The sequence below is a fragment of the Hesperophylax consimilis genome, chromosome 22 (assembly GCF_061612785.1).
Source record: "Hesperophylax consimilis isolate HC1 chromosome 22, BYU_Hcon_1.0, whole genome shotgun sequence".
NCBI classification, from domain to species: Eukaryota; Metazoa; Arthropoda; class Insecta; order Trichoptera; family Limnephilidae; genus Hesperophylax; species Hesperophylax consimilis.
The window spans coordinates 28,275,460-28,300,387 of record NC_142857.1 but is presented as its reverse complement, the minus strand read 5'-3'; the positions used below and the strand labels follow the sequence as shown (position 1 = coordinate 28,300,387).

The window sequence follows — 24,928 nt, the reverse complement described above, 5'->3', positions numbered from 1 at the left end:
TCCGTTACATCCCCACAGATGAGTGTCGAGTGGAGTTAAATTTATAAAAGTCCTACTACTGAGGTGTTGCAGCTTGGTAGGTTTTATTTTAAAGTTAGCTCAGGTTATGATACCTTCGATGAATTTTTGGTATGGGTAAGCAATAAAAGAAAAATGTGTTATTTTTATTAATTTATTTGTTTGTAATTAATAACATCAAATCATTTATGCAATACGAGTACGTCTAAAAGTTACGAATATCTTACTATAATATTCAAAGACATACAAAAAGCAACACAATTATTACTTATACTAAATATACATCTAGATTTCTATGGGTAATGTTATGTTAGATATATTATTTAATAAATAAGTATGTAGGTATGGTAAAATTACGACATAATTATTCAATATTGACCTTTTACTTGAAGTATTCAATATTGACCTTTTACTTTAAATATTCAATATTGACCTTTTATTTTAAATATTCAATATTGACCTTTTATTTGAAGTATTCAATATTGAAGAGAAAAGAGCAAATTTCCGAAATCAAACGAAAGTAAAAAAAAACATATTTCACAAGCATTCTAATTTCGCTGTCGGTGATGTGCGTTACCATGAATTATTCTTGCGTGAAAATGTGTTCATTGAACTCAATTATGCTTTTAATTTATGTGTCATTTTTAAAATTAGAACTGAGTGAAGAATAATTCACATAAGCGATAAAATGGATACCTACCTATAATCAATTAATTGAATAATTCACTAATTAAATATTCTATATTTGAAATGCGTGTTTCTTTTGTTTAAATTTACTACACATATCATTATTTTTCGAGTTTGCTAACGGTGTTCATTCGAAAGGTAAATTTTTGATGAAAAATTAAATTATATTTTAAAGAAAATTAACAATAGTTGTTTTTGAAAGGCAATGGATCCCGACGCAAATGTTTTATAAATACTTTCAGCTTTATAAATCCTACAATTATAAAATCCTGTGATTTTTGAAGGGTTTGCGCTACTGAAATAAATTGTATTTAATGTGAAAAGATTTACTAAAATTATTTTCCTTGTGAAAAATAACCACTCAATGACCCATCCATTAAAACTTTTATAAAAATGAGATGCAGGACATGTAGCAAGAATGGAAAGCTGAATGAAAAAAAAAAACTGACACCAAAGAGGCTTTAGTCAAATAAGTCAAAGGAATTAACAGGGCAAGGGAATATTGAGGTGGTTAAAGTTTCGGCAAAACCGCGTTTTAAATAACAAAAACTGCAGGTATACATTGTAATGTGTATTATAATGTTGTGATGAAATAAATAAAATTGTTAAATATATATTTTATTTTGAATTAATCGATTTCTTCAAGTATCCAACATCTGTACAGGATGGGACAGAAGTAATGACCCGATTTTAATAAGGTAAAAAAACCAAATAAACTTAAGAGAGAAAAGAGAGAGAATTTAAACAAAATGTTATGATCTGTATAAAGTCCCTTTTTTCATTATGTTATGAATACCACTTCAACAAGATGGCGGCGTTTAACAGCAATACACTGATGTAGTCCATTTCTGGAGTTTTGGGCTGCTTTTCTGCACATTTCAAGTGGTATGGCGGATGTTTCCTCGATAATTCGGGTGTTCAGCTCTTCAGTCTGGGGGCAATGATTGAGAACTTTCTCCTTCAAATAACCACCATCTAAAAATAATAAAATCGAGCCGGGAGCATTTGTCTCAATTTAGCAATAAAAATCCGAGCTGTGTGTGCTGTAGTCCCATTTTGTTGTAACAACTGATCTCTCATATTAGTTTCGTTACTCAATTGCTAAAAGAAAAGCAGCCCACAACTTCAGAAATAGACAACAACAGTGTATTGCTCCTGAAAGCCGCCATATTGCTAAACTGGTATCCAAAACTTTATGAAAAAATGGTACTATATACAGATCATAATAAAATAGTTTTAAATCTCTAACTTTATACCCTCTAACTTTATATCTCTAACTGCCCACCCTGTATTTAGGATCCACCTCTAGGGGCCCCAAAATACCCGATAAACCAACTTGATTCTTTACAATAAAAGATATAAATGTGTTTTAGACCACTTTTATTTTAATTGTACTCTACCGTTTTCGGAAGCACCTTTCCTTCGTCAATAGAATATTAAAACTAACCTATGACACAAAATATTGACAGATATATACACAGAAAATATAATTTAGGTGTTTGAGTGGGAGGTTAACGAAGGGGGACGGGTAATTGGGGGAATTCCAGCAATAACAGAGTACACCGTAATAATAAAAGCAAAAGATTGGATAACTTAGAAGCTCTTGAAATCCAAAAATCCCTAAATAATAACGCTAGTATATTGAATAACCAAATTAATTTATCGTTTAGTCCCATTCTAGATATATTTCCAGTAAACCGCTCTGTTATTGCTGGAATTCCCCCAATTACCCGTCCCCCTTTGTTAACCTCCCACTCAAACACCTAAATTATAATTTTGTGTATATATCTGTCAATATTTTGTGTCATAGGTTAGTTTTAATATTCTCCTGACGAAGGAAGGGTGCTTCCGGAACCGGTAGAGTACAATCAAAATTAAAGTGGTCTAAAACAAATTTATATCTTTTATTATAAATTATGACGAGCCACAAAGTAAATGCTTATTACAAATATGCAACTTGATTCTGTTTTCTAGGAGAGCGGTCCGTCTGATTCCTATCTCAGCATGGAGGAATTGTAGGCAGTCTCAGTCTGTTATACAGGTATTTTATTTCATTGGAGCCTGCCCGAAGGAGCTAGCAGCATTTTTCCCCTTCACACCGGCGTTCATACGCGAATCTCAACGGACACGAGCGAAAATGCGAACTCATCTTAACAGTTGATGTAAGCTTCATGTGAACGGGTCGTTTCTCCGAATCGTTCTGTGTAAGTCGCTTCCCATGTAGAACGAGCTACTGGCATCTATTTTTTTTCTCTTTAATATAATCCGGTCTTCTTCAAGATCCCCATTAATAAATCCATACCTTATAATCCGCCTCAAAACGCTATATACAGGTTTTTCCAATAAGAGGTGTTATTTTGATATTCAAAGAAAAATGCCATTTTTTAATATAAATAATCGAATGTTTATTTCATTATAAAGAAGAACGTATGACGTTAATAGTGAAAAATAAAATCAGTCAATTGACCACCACGATCACGCCTACAGGACCATATCCTTTTTATAAAATTTTCCATAACCAAATCGCAAAGTGGCTGCCTTATGTCCTCGATAGCCTCACGAATTCCATCTTTGAGGTCTTCAATCAACGCTGGGCTGTTGGCGTAGACCTTTTCTTTCACGTGGCTCCAAAGGAAGAAGTCGCAAGGTGTTAAATCACAAGATCTCGGTGGCCAATTGTGATCACCTCTTCGAGAGATAACCCGTTCCGGAAACTTTTCCCGTAAAAGATCAATGATTTCGTTGCTTGTGTGGCACGTAGCGCCGTCTTGTTTAAAGTAAACGTTGTCCAGATCAATACCATCTAAGTCCGGCAATAAAAAAATCATTAATCATCTCTCGATAGCTCTTTGAATATCAAAATAACACCTCTTATTGGAAAACCCTGTAGTTCCCATGTCTTTAGAAACAGTAGGTATTGCCGTTTTACGTACAATTTAATCTATGTAAAAGTACAGAACTAGATTTTACATTGTTATTTAATAAAGAAGGATTGTAGCTGAACCAAAAAAACTATAATTTGTCAAAAAATGTAAGTAACAAAACAAGTGAAAAAAAATAGGATGCTCCTGAAAATGGGATAATGATAGTTATTGTAATGTATTTGTTTAACAACGTACTTTATTATTAATGACAAAATTAACTATTTGCTTACTATCTCAACATTTTGAAAGTTTACTGAAGGTCTTTTTTTATGTAAAACTAATGTTTATAAGACAAGGTTTTTATGCATAACAAATTATTACAAGCAATTATTAGTCGCCTGAAATATCCATACAAATTGAAAATATCTCCCGAGTAAAAATAATTGCCGCTGACGGGAATTGAACCCACGATAGCCCGAACCCGAGGTATTTTCAATTTGTATGGATATTTCAGGCGAATAATTATTGCTTTTAATAATTTGATACTTTAGGTCACTTCCGTAATATACCAGTAGGAAATATATTATTAGTCAAATCTATAGAAAATATTAAAGAAGACGTGTAAATCCTACGAAATAAAAATGCAAAACCAAGTTTATCGAGAAAAACTAATTCTTTTCCCCATTTTCCATCCATTATTCACGATTAATACGAAAATAAAATAAATATGTAAGCTAGCGCCTTGTTTCAGGCAATTGCGGAACACTTTTGCAAATATATTGAATTACCCAGGCAAATATATTGAATTACTAAGGCAAATATATTGAATTACTAAGGCGCAACTTTGTTCGATGGAAATTAAAAGGATTCGTACTGAAGCACTATGCTATTTTATTAATATAAAGTTGATTTTAATGAAGTATCCACTGTTTTTCTCAATAAAAAAACAAATTTCTGGAAGGAAAATGGAGAAGAAAATCAATAAACTCCCAAAGGATTCTTCGATTCCTAGAAAATATTACGTTTCAAGATTTTACAACTAAATAGTAGGTACATTTACACAATAACATCAGTCGGAAATTTTAACAGGTTAATTTATAAGCACATTTACATAAACTAATAATTACTTTGAATTAATTAATTTAAATACATCTTATTTTGTATTCAATTGTTGATTCTATTTATGTATTTAGTCAAATCCATTTAAATAACATCTATATCTCTCGTCTTACACCTAATCGATAATACAGAGGGATAAGAATGGGTTAGTAGAAAACGTCACTTTTAATCACGCGTATGCGAATTGCGTATACCGCCCATAATACGGCAGTACTAGAAGCCGACAGATCTTAAACCACCCGACCCCCATGAAAGTTTTAAAACTGAGATGGCGGACTTTGTTAATAATCGGTTTGATATGACAAATATCGATCGGTCGCATAGCGGAAATCTAAAAAAGCAGTTAAACCCATTTGCAGCAGGTTTAGGTGCAAATGTCATCTGAAGAAATATGAAGTTAGAAACAAAATTCGAAATTGAATACGTTTTTGAAGTTGGGAAAAATGTGGTGCTTGTCAAAAAAAAACTTGAATGAATATTATTTTGAGTAAGGATTTTAACCCGATCAGTATACGACACTTTAACTTGAGTAGCTATACCAACGCTACAGCGGCGTATTAGGGATTCTTTATAAGTAAGATAGTGAATGTTTTTGTTTTTAATTTCATTAAAAATCCAGGACAGACAGATTTTCCATTGCAGTGTAATGAATAATATTCCACGCTCAACCAGTGAGGTATGGAGGCAGGAAGGAAATTGGAAAGTCGGGTTTCAAAAGCAGTCAAGCGGTAAAATTTTATTGCTACTTATGAATACAAAATGTGGTAAATTCATATTGAATATAACAAACATGAATTTAATATACACTTTACGTTGAATATGAATTTATTTGTTTTCTTAAGAAACAATATAGATGTGAAATAGAAGGGTGTATTATTTGTTCATAAAAATATTTGTGGCAAGCAATAATAATTTGTGCTTGTTAAAAATAAAAGAGAATCTTTATTTTCATTTATCAATTTAAAAGGAATTGAAAACCGCACGTCTTTTTAATATAATCTCCACGCAGGAGGCCCTGTGGGAAAAAATCCCTCAGTGCCTGAGTCATCTTTGGGGGTGCTGTGTGGTGGGTTTTTTCTAGAGAATGGAAAACTAATCAATTAGTTAAAAATAAGAAGAGCACTGAAGGAGTTGCGTTTTCAAGACCGGCTATGTGAGTTTGCAAGACCGGCGAAGTGAGTTTGCAAGACCGGCTATGTAAGTTTGCAAGACCGGCTATGTGAGTTTGCAAGACCGGCTAAGAAAGTTTGCAAAATTTGCAAGACCGGCTATGTGAGTTTGCAAGATCGGCTATGTGAGTTTGCATGACCGGCTATGAAAATTTGCAAGACCAGCTATGTGAGTTTGCAAGACCGGCTATTTGAGTTTTACCAAATTTTACAGGGAAATCAAAAAATATCGCTGTTTTGTATTCAGATGCGTCAACAACGAGCGTTTGAATAAGTATTGTTCGAACGGCAGAGTTCGTACACATAACGCGCCCTTGTGGTGATTTTGCACAAAAACGGCGCTATGCAAACAATCCAAATATTATTATTATTAAAACTAAGATTGGGCCTAATTCCTTTATTTTTCAGAAATTATTGGTGTAAAAAATGATATGTAAATACGAATAATAGAGGGAGCGCGCTCATATCAAAACACAATTATAATTAATAGAAGTAAGCGAAATTTGTGAAAAAAATTGAATAAATCACTTTTCACATGACTCAAGTAGCATTTAAGGAAACACTGCATTTGCACAACCTACAACACGTTATATAACAGAACCAGATGTGATTTTTATAATTTTTGGAACATAATTTGCATTTCTTTCTGTCGACGATATTTCATATTGTTATATACTGTTTTTAATTCAGCATATGAACATAAAGTTATTTTATTAAGAGCTTTACAACTTAAAGTGTTCAAAGCATGTATGTCATACGTCAGAATGATCTATTGAGTTAGTATTCAGATATACCAAGATTTTCCAAAATCGTACAGTTAAAAAAATATAATGTCGCTAACACTGGTTTTTCTTGGAAGAGAATAATAAATTACGTTTGAGATTTCTTGAAACTTTCACAAGTCGTTAGTATTATCACCTTATTATTTTCCTCGCCCGGTCAAAGTTCACTTGATGATTCCGCATCTCTTCACATTATTTCTATAAAATTCTGCTTCCAATACTGTGGCAAAATTTAAAAGTACCTATATATTATGCTTACTAAATATATTAATCAAAAATGTAGTCTGGCAATAATTAAAACTATTTTACTACAATATACAAAACATCTCACATCAATTGCTAACCATACTTAAATATAATAAAACTACGTATTTGTCCCAATAACAAAATTTTTTAAACACGTTCCCCTTTTTGTCAGATCATTCAAATTATTATCTACAAACTTATATTATAATATATATTCTTAGAGCAAAGTTGAGAAAATAATATTTTACTCACCTTAAATTATTAATTTTGAATTAATATGGTCACTTCACAAACAAGAACTGGCGATAAATAATATAATCTGCGTTACTTGGGAATTAATAATGCTTTCGAAATTGCGAGGGAGAATTTAATGAAAGTTTTCTCTAATAACAAAGACGAGTTGTATTTGAAAATAATCAGAAGGGTTGAATTTATAAAAAACCTCATTACTCTGAAAAACGTTAGTAGAAACCTTAAAAATTCTAATAAATGCCTCTGTTTTTTTATTTTTTTATATATACAATAATATTATTATTGGGTTTATAAAAACAGGTTATTTTTAAACAAGTTCTGCTGTGTAATTATTATTACGCGTGACAGCTGTTTCGCCCTCTAAAGGCATTATCAAACTGTGATAATGCCTTCAGAGGGCGAAATAGCTGTCACGCGTAATAATAATTACACAGCATAACTTGTTTAAAAATAAACTGTTTTTATAAACCCAATAATAATATTATTGTATATATAAAAAAATAAAAAAATAAAATGGAGTTCTACAAATTGAACTTAATAACAATAAATAAATGCCTCTGTAATACCATCCCATAGAAATTAATATAAAAACAATTTCATCATCTGGAGATCAAAACTAATTGTTTTCTTTGTGGTCTTTTCCGTCCTCTTGTCAAACTATCATTCGTGTTTAATTTAAAAATAAACAATCAAATATTATATTTCCTAATAACTTATTTTTATTTAGCAGAAATCTCGAAATTACCCTTTTGAAGTTTTTCAATGCATAATAAATTTATTATTATTTATCTTAAGAAGAGTGATTTCGCACACGTTTTGGCTCTATACCATTTTTCCTCACTTTGGCACCGTACCGTTTTGCACATAATATTTTTTCACTATATTTTGATCACATTTTACAAAGTAGCATTTTGGCACTTTATAATGTACCATTTGGTTTGTAATTTAGCGCTCTTCCATTTTGTTCGCGAATTTGCGCTTTTATTTTGTCACTGCGCAATATATTTATTTTTACATTTTAGCATCACCGTATTGTTCATATTCTCACATTACTTGAAATTTAAAAGGAGAAAGATAAAGACTTTACTTGTAAGTAAACACTCATCTGTGGTTTAATTTTAATTCATCACTTTGTAGTAACTCCATTTAATGAACCAGTAATAGTTGGTTTACATTTCCGTAACGTCCTCCACTTCCGGTTCCTCTTTAACCGTGTAAACTCCCGAGCGCGACATTGTACCGGTCACGTGGTTCAGCATCTCCGGAAGTGGCGTGGCCTTTGGCTCCCTCGTAATGACTTCCTTTCCCATCACCATCATGGTGTCCATATCCGAATCTGATGTGTTGAAGATAACAGAATTAGAATTCGCCGAACTGAGTAGAGTCTCTTCAGTGAGATTCCTCTGGTAAATGCGGTCAGTTTTAATTGCGGATACTTCCTCGTTGAATTGTCAGGACATTTGTCTCGCATTATCTTGTTTCAATGCTCGCTGGACCGAAGCCCTCAACATCCTTTCTTGGTGTTTCAAACGGTGAACGATCTCGTCATGGAGAACATTGAAGCACATAGCAGTTAAAGCTAATCCAGAAATGATATAGATGGAACAAAACCAGACCGTTCCATTTGAATCACGCTTTCTATAATGAGGACTGGATCCTGGGACCAAATCACCAAAGCCAATAGTGCTCAAACTCATGAAACAGAAGTAAATCCCATCTAAAAGTTTCCAGTTTTCTAGCTTGTAGAGTATAAATCCTCCCATGACTATATAAGCTGCTATCATGATGAAACAGAGTAAAACTGGAGCAAGGATAGATAAACCTCTAAAAGATGTTCTCGAATCGTTATCACCGCAGCTCAAAGAGTCACAATCCTTGAGGAAACCTGAAGAATGTTTTTCTTTGATTGGAGAAGACACGGTGTTCCTATTTGCTTGCGATGCTGATATTATAGTCCCTGAAGGAGATCGGACATAATAGGGTTCTTGCATCAGCTGGTGAGTTTGATGCTCTGTGTGTTGTCTGTGCAGTTTTTTCTTTCGTTCCTTGTCCGCCATGCGTTTCTCGTCATAGCAGCAGTACCCGCACTTGGTACAGAGGCAGCAGCAGAGAGCCCTGGAGAAGACGCTGCGAGCTAGTCTGGATAACAGAGTTCCCACGACGCTGAGGTAGAGGAGGGTAAGTGGTATGCCAAGGACTGCGTACCCCATGGTGACTGCTTTTCCCAGGGCGGTCCGCGGGGCGATGCTTCCATAGCCTGAGAACAAAAAGGAAATTTTTGATTAATTATTTTGAATGCTTTAAATCTCTTTATTTTGTTCTTTAAATGTTTCCATTAATAAGTTGCACTTTTATAACAGGCCAATAACTTTTATCATCTAATTAATTCAATTTTATAATAATACAGAAGGATGTTTTCGTCTCAAGCTATTGTTTGCTCAGAGTTTTAATTTAGAAGAAGAAAATTTGATTTTATATCATAACAGAAAATGGTTCCAATTAGTAAAATAAGTTGTCACTTCATCGCTCTATTGATGAATCATAATGAGAACTGAAACATATATTGACAATTCGTTACTATTATTTTAGTGAGCAAAATCTTGATATCATAGCTTCAAATCTTTTTAGTATAATCATTTTTACAGAGCTTCACATAATTATAATAAGGTCCCGTTAAACTGATATATAGCATATTATTGTACAGGGTGTCCTGGGGTAAAGTGAACAAACTTTGGAAGGTGATTCTACATGATGGTAGAAGTAAAAAAACCTCCCAAAGTGCACTTTACCCCCGTAAGTTTCAATATAAATATTCGGAGGTATGATTTTTTAAATGAGCGCTACCGAATCCATAACCGAATGCCCGGAAATCTCCATCGGTAAAATCGTCTCCCGAAAGGTACAGGTTCTTAAAAATAATGTATAAATTATTATTTTTTTGGTAAACTAATGTTTAAGACAAGATTTTTTATGCATAGCACAAAGGGTAACAATCATTTTTATAAGCAATAGTAATTTAATTCTAATTCAATAATAATTTATTTCTTATAAAAATAATTGTTACCCTTTGTGCAATGCATAAAAAATCTTGTCTTAAACATTAGTTTACCAAAAAAATAATAATTAATATTTGACAAGTTCTAGTATCTTCACCAAAAAATGTAGACAATTTGTCTCGACGCCATCTAGTGAGAGAGTTTGCACTTACAATGCCTTTCTCATATAAAATAAAGTTGGTTGTTTTCAGGTGAAAAAATGTAATAAGCAGTAATTGTTGAATGAAACACTAGTATATATTGAATTATTTCGCGGATAAGAGATAAGCCGCCATAGCTCAGTGGTCAGAGCTGTCGACCGGAAATCGAAAGGACACGGGTTCAAGTCCCGTTGGCGTCATGTATCTTTTATCAGGAGATTTTTCAATATGGATGAGTGTTTCAGGCTTATAATTATTGCTTATAAAAATAATTAATAATGTATAAATTGAAAATTTATGAGAGTTACCTAGGTGTACATATCAATATTAATTTAATCATTAACATAAGGTATGTATAGAAAAACAAATAAATATAAGATTAGAAATAAAAAAGTAAGCATAAGAAAATACGTAGAAAAAAAAAGATTAGTACTAAAATCGTTTTCCTAATTTTTCAGTACGCGATTTCCTTCTGAAAACTAGTTTAAAATTCTTTGTTAATTTCAGTTAACATGTTGTAAATTTTAGGAATTTTGTATTCAAAGAATCTTTGTGCGTGTTTATTATGATATCTGGGAATTACAAGTACATTGTTCGAAGTTGGTCTAGTGTTTCGAGCATGTACTACATTTTGTTACATTTCGTTAGAAAATTGTTTCTTACTCGCAATAAATAATTTGAAGCCACTCTACCGCGGATATAGATAATTCTTTATCTATATCATGTAACAAAATTTATATAAAAAATTGTATATTTTTTTAGATATAGCATGTATTTGTTTGATATAATATAAACCGCTGCACGTGAAATGTGTGCAATTTAGTTATTTAGTTTTTTACACTATACCCCCCATTTACCCCCAGGGTATATCTCATCTTTGAGTATGCTGGGCGCAGGGTCTTTGAGAGAAGATGAAGGAGTAAACACGAGAGTGAACCATGTTGTAAGAGGTAGAAAGCACAGAGGCCAGCAAATTGCTGTTAAAGCGATCCGTTCTTATGTGACAAATGTCAACCGCGTACATGTCTTGGACGCACATTTGGCGTGTTTCCCGTCTATGCATCGACATCGAATGGGTCACTGACGCTAGTTCCTCGAAGCATCATCTATTGTAATACCGATAGAACAAGGAAAACATACCTACATGACGCCTGTGCTCTAAAGATTGCCACCCGTTTTGTAAATATGGTGGAATCTATTAGGTTTTCTTCAAGTATTTTGGGAATCCAGACCAGAAGTGGCTGCCAAATACAACAGTGGAGCGATACAGTTGACGTAGACGCAACTATATGCAAATCATATTAACAAATGTTCCTGCATTCCTCAACACAATTAATCCCTGTCTAACAGTATGGAGTACCTACATCCAGTGAAATTGCAACCATTTATTTATAAAATTATTGAAGAAAGTATTATCAGTATATCTAGGACTTGAACCCAAGACCCTTACCTTGCCGGTTCTGGGTTCTAGTCCTAGGTTAGACAGTATCTTTTTTTGATTATCTGTATAGGGTATAGGGTCACATTAGCTCAGTTGGTAGAGCGGTGCCCTGGCAAGGCAAGGGAAGTGACCATATCTTTTTTTGTTTCAAATTTTCGTTTAGGAATCAGGTCTTCAATAATTAAATATTACAATTTGAGGTTTCACTCATTAAGTTGTTCAAAATAAAATAATGTATTTGTTAATGGAGGGTAAAGTACAAAAAATACTAAGTAAATAGAAAAAACAAGGAATTTGTGGTAGAGTCTGGTAAAGTTCGTTTTAAGTTTTTATCAAAAAATGTATTGTTCATAACCTACTACTAGGTTAAGGACGAAACCGCAAATAAAAGTCACCGCATGAACGGGCGAAAATTGATCGATGATTGTTGTTGATTGATTGATTGATGTCTTGAAGATCCCTTGACAACAGAAAGGCAAACTTGATGTTCTCGACTCCCATTCCACCCAGCTGTATCTCCGAACGTTTCCAACATATACCTAAATGTACGAATAAGGTTCGCGGTATTAAAACAAAAAGTAAAAATAATGATAACGCTGAAGTAGATAAAAAGTTTTGAAGTTCTTGTTGTATTCTACTCGAGGGAAATGAAATATTGACGATATTGGTTTCTCTTGGAAGAAGTTTTAGAATAAAAAAAAACAATAGCGACCGAATTTCCTAAAATTCTGGATGCTCTCTGTTTTTAACCACCTTACTTATTCTGCAAGGTTATTCAGAACGATCAAAAAATTGTGTTATAACGATTAAATTCAATGCGCAATCATAGTGGTAGTTGACTTACTGATGTATTGATTCGGATGGGAATATTTCGCCGTAGTATCTGATTGACTATGACACGATATTGACAGTGGTACATCGTTCCAAAACTTTGACGAAGAATAGCTATAACTACCCTCAAACACACTGTCAATTCGAATATCGACATCGTTGCATTGCTTCAAAAAGCTTTGCTGCGAATGGTTGCTACCGTTAAAATGAAGGAGATACTTAGCTACATGTGGTTACGATTTTGTATATTGTTTATTTTGAATTTTTGTGACTGATTTGCACACCTACTATTTCTATTTTTATTTTTATTTGTTTGTGTTGATTTGAATTTTTATTGTTAATATTATTTCATTGTTCATTATAATACCTAAATATGTATATTATTATTAAATTGGAGGCACTGCTGAAAACCAGCTGCATTCCCGGAGAGATCCGGAATGCATAGCTGAGCAGTGACCTTTTTGTCAATAGAATTTATGTTAAAAAATATGTTAAATTTATCTATTGGCAAATAAATGTTTAAATATTATCTATTATTATATCGCTGAAATACCGCCTAAGATTTCTAACAATGGAAATCGCCAGACCTTCCAAACCAAAAATAAACCTACAAATCTTACGATTTCAAAGGAAATATTGTTTTTGATTTATTGAGTAAGAGAAAAGTCTACTAACTGTTCACAGAACTACAAGGTGTTTCCTAAAAGAGAGCATGCCCAAATGACATTAATTTTATTTATCACAGTTTTATGGTCTTTTGGCGACCCATGTACTCCATAGGGTTCTTGTGGTACAGATAAAGTAAGAAAGACATTTATAGGCTGAAAGTATGTTACCATAATGTCTAAATGGTAACATACTTTTAGCCACTCATGTACCTCATAGGATTGTTGTGGTACAGATAAAATAAGAAAGACATTTATAGGCTGAAAGTATATTACCATAATGACAAAATGGTAATGTACTTTTGGCCACCAATTTCCCCAAAGAATTGTTGTGGTACAGATAAAGTAAGAAAGACAATTATAGGCTAAAAATATTTTACCATAATGTCTAAATGGTAACATACTTTTGGCCACCCATTGTTGAGGTACAGATAAAGTAAGAAAGACATTTATATGCTGAAAGTATGTTACCATAATTTCTTAATGGTAACATACTTTTGGCCACCCATGAACCCCATGGGTGTAATAAAATACCAAAATGTCTAAATAAACAAAAAAGGGTATTGTGAATGTATAACACATAGTTTAACCGACCAATTATGTTTATCAAATACGCTATTATCGCATAACATAAATATTGACGGACGTTAAACGTTAGCCAAACTTTGGTTAACGTAGTTTACCATTACATTTATCATTAAATATCAAAGTTTTGACCTTATTTTAACAACATTTACGATTTTTTAATTACTACTCAGAAAAAATTAACTGCACTTTTTTATTAAATACCTTAAAAATACACACACTTAAGGATCGGCCTAGGATAAGCGACTTATGCTTTTATTTCAAAGTTATAAATTCCGAGCTCGAGTGCTGCGAATTCCCGAGTCTGCTCAATTTAAGAGTACCTACTCGATTCACTAAGCAAAAGGACTCACTTCAATTTCACCATTTACAAACAGTTTTGATGGTCTCAGTATCCAATGCTTGATGGCTACATCAAAACTAAACGTCGAAAACCACGTTAATTTTCTAATTATTTCAATTAATGTGATTAACGAGCGCAACACGGTATTACTTCTATATACATAAACTCACACTACATTACAATCTCCACACCTGTCATGACCACGGACACCGTAACCATAACACTAAAAATCACGACAACGGTTAATGCCATTTCAAGCTAAGCTTAGATTCTGAATGGTTGTATTTACCTAGGCGATACTGAGAGTATATGCGTCTGGAATGATTTTCAAATACCTATACGAGTATACACGAAATATCAAAAGAGTGTACTTTTTGTACACGAAGAAAATCCTTATTTTTACAGTCGAATAGATACCAAATTACGAATATCGAGATTAGTACACACCTTAGTAAACGTATGTAATCTTTCGTTATTCACAGATAAATAAGACGCGAACCCTGGTATTAATTCGTTGAATACCCCTTTAGTTGAGGCGTGAGAGCAGGGGCGCCCAACATTTCACTTAACCTGTGTTTAACGCGCAATTAAACGACGGGCGCCTCGCGCAAGATGGCGGCGCATTACTCCTGATTGTTGCTTAAATACGTCTGCCATCTCTCACTTTGACGGATATAATAATACTTGTTAGCTTCAAGAGGGATGCAGCACTCGTTAAAATCATCAAAAATTAATGATGATTTCTAAATTGAATGCTTCTAATTCGTAGATAGCGAAAAAATATGTAGTATGGCTAATAAATTTGTAAAGGATTTCAAATTATTAATAAATATTATAACACTAACGCAGACCCATGAAAATTTTTAAAATTACTACTTCTTTTCATCATATTCTATATCAATTTAGGAGATGGGTATGGGTACCGCCGCCCGGGGAACCATTCATTGAATAACCATCACCTCTGCCATAGGTTCGTACCAAGGGGTTCGCTGCATTTGGGGACTTAGCAGGGGTGCCCGGATTTATGGGGTGAGGATTTTCAACATCTTGGCAACGCTTACGTACTGTGTGGATGGCCAGATTTGAAGAGACTTGTTGAGGGAGATCTTTTTACCTATCCAGCAGGTCTTTCTCGACTTATCGCCTTGCACCGCAGCGGGAGGGATGAATTCAAACATCCGTCACTTCTGGATACATAAAAACCCCAGATTCCTACTAACCTCTCATAAGTTTTTGCCCAGATATTCCTTTGCTTCCTTCACTTAAAAAAACCCTCCACACAGTAAAGCCAAAGATCACCACGTTATAAAATATACGATGTATTAATAATAATCGCGAAAAATGCAGCAGCATATGAAAAGGATAGCCATTCAAAGAATATGTATAAAACGGGACGCTAAAGTATGTCCACTGGACCTAGTTCAGTGAAACCTGGCGTATTGTCTCAGTAATGTATTACACTCTCCACTCTATTAATTGATTTAAGCATCTGACGAGCATTATTTGAACAATTAAAGCCTTCACAGCCTGAATTAATAAATAAAAAACTTTGAAAAAAATCAAATTAATTCCACGTTTCGACAAACTAATTATAAAATGAAAATAACTAACTCTGTTTACGTCACTTCTTAATAAAAATATGAACGTGTTTAAAAAACCAAAGTTTTCTTCATAAGGATGCAAAGAATTCCAAAAACAAGTTTTGATACCTATTTTATGGCTTGTCTTAAAATTAAAATTTCATTGAACTTAAATAATGTTATACATTACGCTGGAATATTTCACATTACTTGCTTACACAATAGACATCTACCAACAAATTAAATTAATTCAAACAATATGCAATAGAAAAGTCACAATAAATTACATATCTTACAAGACTCGAACGTGGGATCTTTCCTCTCTCCGTAAAAGAAGCACCAATCAACTACAGGTAGTTATCATCATAAATTGAAAATTACCTTAAAAAAGTATTTGATCAGTATTCAATTTTCCGTTATTGGTTACGCTTCCCAGCCGATGGTTTATGGCAAAATTTTCGTATTGTTACTTATAACTTATAGACACACCATTGGTTACTTTTATGCTATGTTAGCTGATGTTTTTAATATGCCTCTATTGAAGTTTAAAGCTGTACTGAACATTTTAACAGTGCATATTTTAACGAGTTCACCGCACAACAGATTTTTTGTGTTTATTTCATCTTCATTTATTTCATTCTTTGTACTGACGTATATTCTTGTGTCTTGTTTTTTTGTCTTCTTTCTTCTCTCCATATTGAACTATAGCTGTCAACAACAATCATGTTCGTAAATAGCACTTGTGTCGTTATTTTAAATAAATGTAATAAGGTTTCAATGTCAAATTAAATTAGACTCACTCTCGTGCGATAATCATAAATTTAAACATTTTGTTGTGGCGGTGTGTTTTTTTAAATCGTTTACCAATTGCAAAGATGATTCGAGAATGATCGCAGCCATGCAAATTTACGCATTGAAGACAAATTTCATGTCATAGGACATGCCACAAAACATAGTGACATATCCTTTAAATTGTATGATCTAGGTACTTTCCTAGAACCTTCAGAAGGCTTGATTCAATCACTTGGCTTAGAGGGTTTTGCCCGCTTTTGTTCAACACAAAGGTTTAATTAAGTTGAATACGGTGAGGTGATTATTTATATGTCGGTCCTCGCAGCGTGAGATGGAGTCTTCTTGAGAAGTTACAAGGTTATGTCTACTGTTAGAGGGGTTGTCAACCGTAAAGAAAATAATATTTATCTTGCAATGTAGACTTAAATGTATAAGGAATAATGTGGGATTGACCCAGAAAACCATAGAAAAATTGCAATGAAGTTCTAGTCAGAGTTGGTAATCTTCTAGATGTCTAGATACATGGCTCATTTCTTTACATTATTTTTCATTTACTCCTTGATTCGGCCCCTTAAAGTGGATTTTTTAACAATTTTTTTTATAATTTTTGATGATTAACGAATGCTTATAGAAAAAAAATTTTTATACAAAGCACAAAGGATAGTAAATTATAATTAACAATCATTATCCGCCGTGTTCCAACTAACGTACGCAAAGGTTTTGTCCGTCGCGCTGTTCGAAATGTCGCAAGCACGTTTATTGTTATCGCGTGTGTAGGGCAGTGAGTGATTAACATCCAAATTAAGTAAGCCTTCGACTACAAATTATGCCGCTACATAAGGGGCCGAAGACCGACAGGTCTCCCGGCAAGGGGAATCAATAAATATTCGGGGTTATCCGCCTATTCAATTCCTGTCGGCGGTATTTATTATTACACCGGAGATATTTTCAATACGTATTGCAGGCGGATAAGTATTGCTTTTAATATATTTTTTTTCAGTGTGCAATTTACCCAAAATAAACCGAAGTATATCCAAAATATTACCACGAAGAGATATTATCACATCAGTGGTAAAACTTTGGAACAAAAATTTTGAAAACTCATTAAATTTATCCGAATGCGTGAAACTTGAACGTGACGAATTTCGCACAACTAAGTATGATTTATGTCAGACGTTTCTTCGTTTGCAAGCTACGAGGGGAGGTATTCGAGATAATTTTCTTGCCGTCTAATTTGATTATAATTCTTGAACGTCAGCTGAAAATTAATGATTAGTTTGAGTTCGCAGAGTGTGGAGCGTGTAGGACTAGTATTTGTTGGAACATTGCTTTGCTTCTGAAATGATTTTTACTTGCCATTTCTTTCAGTCTTTCTCAGGCGTCTCCAACCTCTTCCACCACCCACTACTGTATACCATAATGTTACTGTTAAAAAACTACATTACATCAACTTAATTTCGACTCCGTATCTCATTCCAGTGCAGATGCGTTAAGTCTTCCTCGAGCGTCCCTGACTTCTTCTGACACTTCTGACACTAATAAGAACCTTATTCGAAATTTTCAGTAAAATTTGTCCAGTAGTTTTTGAGTCTATAGGGGACAAACAAAGAAACATAAATTTTTAAGTATATAGATAATACGATTTTCAAAATGATAATGTCACATGAGGTACCTACCATAGCAGAAAATATCCTTATCTTGATGTTACCTGATTAAGCTGTATGTACTTAATTTTTGCACTATCGCAGACCTAATTGCAAATATCACGGGATAATATAACAGTAGGGTTTGTGAAGCTTAAAGTTTATATGCAAAGAACAAGGACTATTACTGCAAAATTAGCATTAAAAAGTTAACTACTTTATCGCTTGTCTGAAATCTTGATACGTCAGTTCCAACTTTGAAAAGCCAAAGAAATTAATTTTCTGTTCAAATATTATATTGCAGGTAGCTACTTTATCGCTTGTCTGAATTCTCGGCAAACACGGATCCAATTTTGTTTTTTTTTACATTAACCACACATAAGAGTCTCTGAGGAAAATATTTCCCTCAGGGCCTGTATCATCTTTGGGGTTGCTGTATGGAGGGTATTTTTAAGGAAAGGAAGTTATATGAAGGAAAAAGTGGTTACCGGATAAATCATCAAAATGATAATTCATCACAACTTTAAAAAGTTATATAAAGTCATGGAAAGTGATGAAACAAAAACTTTATTAACTGGGTTAAGTAGGTTAGGTTATGTAAGGTTTAATTTTATTATTTTTATCGTTTCTAATGACTTTACTATCACTTTTTAAGTGTGTTGAATTGTCACTGTGTTGAGTTATCATGGAACCGTATTGAATGTGCCTATGAGCGTGTTTAACTGTGTTGTGTGCCTTTGATTGTGTGTATGCCTATGAGTATGTTGACCGCGTTATATCTATATATTTATGTGTTTTGTGCCTTTGTATTGTAGTACTTCATATTTTATTCTTCTGTATCTATTTTCTACGTTGTGGCTTCTAGTTATGTGTGTGATTTAGTTCTATAATTAATATTATGAAATTTACGAAAACTGAGTGAAAAAATTGAGCGAAGAAAAAAGCAAATCAGAGTTTATTGAACCAGAGTTATTTACAGAAATTTTAAATGGAAACAAAAAGGAATAGACAGTAAATTGATACTCACTGAGTAAAAACTAGAATTTCTTTGAAATAAATTTTAATAAAATAATAACAAACAAACTAGATTACGGTTTTAAATCTTAAGTGATTTTAAGAAAATTAAACTTTGTATTATTTTTTTCTACGTTGTATTTTCTCTCTCTATTATTTTGACAAAAAATATTGGTTTTTATAATTTAAGTGCCCCGAGGGCGTACAAAAATGTTCAAAATACATGCTTATCAAGCTTTGTAAATTTGTGTACTTTTGCTACACAAAGAATGCAACGAATTTATCAAAAATCCACGTAAATCACTGTATAAAATCGTATCTGAATCAAAAAATATCTTAACAAGCGAGCTGAACCGCATCGCCCATATATCCGAGTCCCCGGGCGGCCATACGTCCCGCCCTATATCGTTTTTCAATACAAAGTTTATGAGTGGGTCCTTATGGAGCAGTGTATCCACTGGGTAGCTACCCGTACTCAGTCGTACGCCAGAACGGGTATGGGTGCCTACTTGCTTAGGGCCCGCTAAGGGGAATTTATTCCCTACAATGGGAAATAAATTTGTTGCCAGTGAAACAGTTCAATTATTATAAAGTTTGCCACAGGGGGACAAAGACATTTTGTTCCAAAGATATTATCATCCTTGACTTTTAGAAAAAAAAATACCAATATCTTGCTTTGTGACAGGACCCTGTGACTTTGAGATTTACATTTTTTCAGTAAATGCTGTAAAATCTTTTTTTATACGACGCCTCGTTAGAGCGCCCTTGTCTGTACAATGTAAAGGCAGTGGAGCTATCTCGCCATCTGGTTGGGCATCGTTACGAGGCGTATTAAGGTAGAGGCTGTATGAAGAGATTTGTTAATACGGGTCTTGAAGAGGCCCGGATTATATGAAGGAGTAAAAACAGATGCCACTAGCTCAAGCCTACATCAACTGTGAACGGGTGTTCCGCTCGTGTACGTCCCGGTCCATTCCACGCATATGCACCGGGATCAATACTGCTAACTCCTTAGAGCAGGCTCCATTAAAATACCTATATAACAGACTGAATGAATCGAATGAATTGTCAATCAGACGGACCGCAATCCTTTGCAAAAAATCAAGTAGGTTTATCAAGTATTGTGGGGCTCCAGCCCAGAGGTGGATCCCATGACATCCTCAATCATTGGGAAGATATGTTGCAAGGCTAAAAAAAATGAGGAAATAGGAATATTGTAAAGTACGATGATAAATCCAGGCATAATGAGATTTCTATTTACTAACCATAATAATTTCTGTTGTCCGTGACGTCAAATATCTCTGCTTCCCGTATATTAACTCTAATTTGTTTTTAAATTTGAGGATTGTGAGAATTCATAAAATGAATAAAGTAGGTGCTTACCTATAATCAGTAAATAAAGTAGGTACCTACCTATAAACAGTAAATAAAATAGGTACCTACCTATTATCATTAAAATAAATTAGGTACCTACATATAATCATTAAATAAAGTAGGTACTTACATAATCAGTAAATAAAGTTAGTACCCACCTATAATCAGTGAATAAAGTAGGTACCTATCTATAATCAGTAAATAAAATAGGTACCTAGGTAGGTATAATCAAAATATAGTAGGTGCCTACCTATAACCAGTCAATTATTTAATTAATAATAACTCTTTATTTTAAATGTGAATTATTGGTAAAATAATTAAAACACTTTGTTTTTACCACGATAATCTTAATTTTTTATATAAAGTCGACATGTTTCGATAACGATGTTCTCTTCATCAGGACAATTAATTAATGAATTATTGGCTTATATTTTTGACAGATTATTTTTCAAGTTTACTAACGGTGTTCAATAGACATGTAAATTTCTGACAAATAAAGGGTAATTTTCTCTAATTTATCTTTAAAAAAATATCATTTTATTATCAAGAAAATTGGCAATATTTGTTTTTGAGAGGCAATGTGATCATAAGACAAAGATTTTATAAGCACTTTACACAGCTTTACAAAAGCCTAATATTCTTAAATTATCTCGTGATTTTTTAAGTTAAGTTTAAAATGAATGTTTTCTCATCAAAAGAGTAAACATTATTATTTGGATACTACTTATGTTAATTAACTCCCATACTGTTTTGAATACAAACAAGAACATGGAAACTTAAGGTTTAATACACTGAATAGAAAATCACCACAGTAAAAGGTGTGGTTCAAAGTGGATAATATACAGAATAGTCGCCAATTAATGTAAAATCTTATTTATCTTCGGCTTCAGATAGGCCAGTAAAATTAATTAACTGTTCAAGAAAATTTTAGAAAATTTGAAAAATTTTGATAAATTTCATCAGAAGTTAGAAAAATTATCAATTGCCGTAGAAAATATTAACAACTGACAAAGCAAAAATTTAAATCAGGAAAAGATTCAGTCGTATATAGGAATTGACCCCAAGACCTCAGCCTTGCCGGGGCATTGCTCTACCGGTGAGCTAATTATCCCCATTTACTTCGAATATTAACCTCTCAGGCTAATTTGTTCGGTTTTGGGAACCAACCGTTATTATCCGTTCAGTCAATGAGTTCGATTTTCGGCAGCTCATCTGCTGTTATGATGAGAATATGATCTATACTGTATTAGAAAAAACCTTTCAGGTTCAGACCGCAATTTGAGAAAAAATTACGATTTTTTTTTATAAATTATTTTATGCAAACGACAAAAAGTTAGGATACAGTTATGTTTATACATTTCTCTATTAAAATGTTAGTACGTTTTTGTTTTTGTTTTCAGTAATTTCGGTTCAGTATTTCTACGAAAATACGTAAGGTTAGTCATCTTTAAAACGTTTTTTTAAGTTTGGCTAGGGGGTTATGTTAGTCTATTAAAGTTTGGCTAGGGGGTTATGTTAGTTTATTAAACTTACTTCAAGTATATTGACACGCCCACAGCTCATTTCTATTCCTTCGGCGCTTCCGTAATACAAAATTTAAAAAATATCTTGCGAACGTGTAGTTTCATTCGAGTATTTCTATGTTACCTCATAATAATATTACGTGCTTGTACGTGTTCAAAAGTTTCACTAGACTGTTACGAGGTTCAATTACTTTTCACGATGGTAGGTTGTAATGTGCGGCAGTGGCAGTAGAATGGGAAGATGTAAGGAAAATATCCTGTTTCTTAGGTAATTTTGTGCCTCGGGAACTATCCTATTAAAATGAATCAGACATTTAGTCAACAGCGCCTCAGGGCACGCGTGGTTTACAAGTGTGTTTGCATATACTCTCACTGTAAAAAAATGTAAGTAACTGTCACGGTATCATGCGCAAACCAAAAATGTGTACCATGCACGTATAACCAAAGATAATAGAATACAAGGGATGGACAGAGCTTCCCAGAAGGGCGAAGGGAACAAACCAATTAGCGCAGAGCAGAGGGAGTGGCATGGGAGTGTCAGTGATTTTTCAATAAAAGAATCTGACAGTATACAGGCAGCACGCATTGTAATATCACCATTTAGTGCGCAAAAATAAAACCTGCTTAAAATAATAATAAATAATAAACTGTTCCGGTATGTGGGGAGGTTAGTGCAGTCCCACACATTCCATATAGAGATACAAAAAATATATGATCAAAAACAAAAAGATAGAATAGAAAAAAAAAACAGGATAAATTGAAAATAAAATAGAATAAAATGATAAAGTTAATAGAATAATAGAAAGTTGAAGCCTTTAGGGAGTCGTGACTATATTAGGCGCTAGTATTTTTCTCCAGTGTGCGTCAATGCTGGAGGATGGAGTGAGGCGGGCTTCCATAGTGAGGATATTTTCACTAGTTATTTTTACGATTACTGGCTTCGTCCCAAATCAAGTAAACAAAAGTTCGGGCTTGTTTCCAAAATGTAATCTTTTGTTACACTACTTAGTTACACACTTTTACAAATGTGTTATATTTTACCCGCTGCACTCAATTTTAGCGTCGCTACTCCAGGCGATTCGTTTAATAACTAACATTCAGATTCTGCGTAGAAAAGTCCTTTAATGGTTTGCGCTGCAAACCGTTGCCTTACATTAACAAAATTTACTTTTCTGCGCAGATTCTGATCATTTCAATGTGTGCTCTTCGGCGTCCTACGTACGACTCATGTGGTAGATTATTGAAAGCATTCTCGAACCATCGCGATGCCAAAAATAGAGTCACTCCAGCTAATCGAATTTGACGTTAGGGAAAGTATATTTCTTCTGACGTCAGTGGTACCATGGTAATACATGATTATCATATATAGGTAGCATCATAGAATCACCTGACATAAACTTATTTATGTATTATTTCAAAGTGGTTGGTACGGCTATTTTTAATCATTTTAAAGGTCGAAACGATTTCTGATTCACCCTATGGTTAGTTCTACGGGAGAAGCAGTATATTTCACGGTCCTAATAATTTATTGGACCGGCTTCACTTCTGCCTAAGTATGTTCAGTTGACGCTATCGGGGAACTTGATTCGTTAAACTCTCCGATAGAAAATGGTAAGGCACCGAATAATTTATTCCAAGGTTAAGAAGCAGAAACGGGTGAGTAATCGAGTTGAATTTGTATTATTTTCCAAAAACATAATACCAAGTATATTTCTTGCACGGAGAAAACGAGTCTTGGTGATTAATTAAAATCCGATTAAAAACAGAATTGCAGGCTGTTTCCTGTTGAAATTTTAGTACATTCCTCAAACATCGGAACACATTTTCATACACCTGCGTTTGTCCTGATTATATATAATGACGAAATGTGAAAATACAATGATTATTATAAACACTTTTCCTATATCAGGAAATCTATCAATTCATTCATTAAGCGCCTGCAGTTCCGATTTTAACCGCATTACAAATAATTTGAAGATATTCTTAATAAATTAACTTTTTTAATATCAGTAGGTTTTCTCCGTACACACTGCTCAAGAAAATTAACAATTTTTGTCATTCTCACTTTTTTAATGTGAATATAACAAAATAACACGTGAATAAGTATTTATAGTACCTAGATATTCTAGCATAGACCCGTGAAAAATCACTGCAAAGTTAAAAAAATATATATTTCTGAAAATAAAAATTAAAAATATATATATCAATGTAAGCCTCTCAGAAACTGGGCGTACTGCGTACTTATTTGCGCACAACTCATATGCATACTTACATGTAATTAGTAATGTAGTAAAATGGAGACCTCAGCACGGGTGAGCCACCCAGTGAGGCCAACATTACTAAATTTTATTAAGAAATGTAAAATATTGTACTAACATAAAATTAAAATAAAAAATAATAATTCTAAGCATCAGAAAATCAATTCGTGTTTTCCCATACTAAAATATTTTTAAATAGAATAATATTTATTTTCCTACACAAACAATTCAACTACCTTAAGACGTTGGAATTTCAAAAAAATTGATACATCTTTTCTACTTCTAAAATCATGTAGAATCACCCTTCGAAGTAAGTGTACTTTACCCCCGGATACCCTATATTTTAAATATTACTTACTTTATTTAATTAACATCATAACATAATCTCTTACCTATTACACTACTTAGGATGGGTGCTACATTTTTTGTGTATTTTTAAAACTTAAAATTTTACACTGTAAATCTAAAGGTAAACATAATTATGCTATATAACTTGAATATTACACAGTTATCTCACTTCAATCAGTCTGTATTTGGCTGCAATAA

At 33.3% G+C, this 24,928-nt stretch overlaps 1 protein-coding gene across 1 annotated transcript in view; it reads right to left on the bottom strand.

Annotated features, from left to right (window-relative positions):
• Positions 1 to 8,253: 8,253 nt before the first annotated feature.
• The window catches only part of LOC149413417 (potassium channel subfamily K member 18-like), a 52,124-nt gene continuing 35,449 nt past the window's right edge, over positions 8,254 to 24,928 (bottom strand). Inside the window, exon 2 of the mRNA XM_089645465.1 lies at positions 8,254 to 9,394. Coding sequence (XP_089501591.1) covers positions 8,589 to 9,394 — 806 coding nt within the window. The 3' untranslated portion in view covers positions 8,254 to 8,588. The remainder of the gene's footprint in view (positions 9,395 to 24,928) is intronic.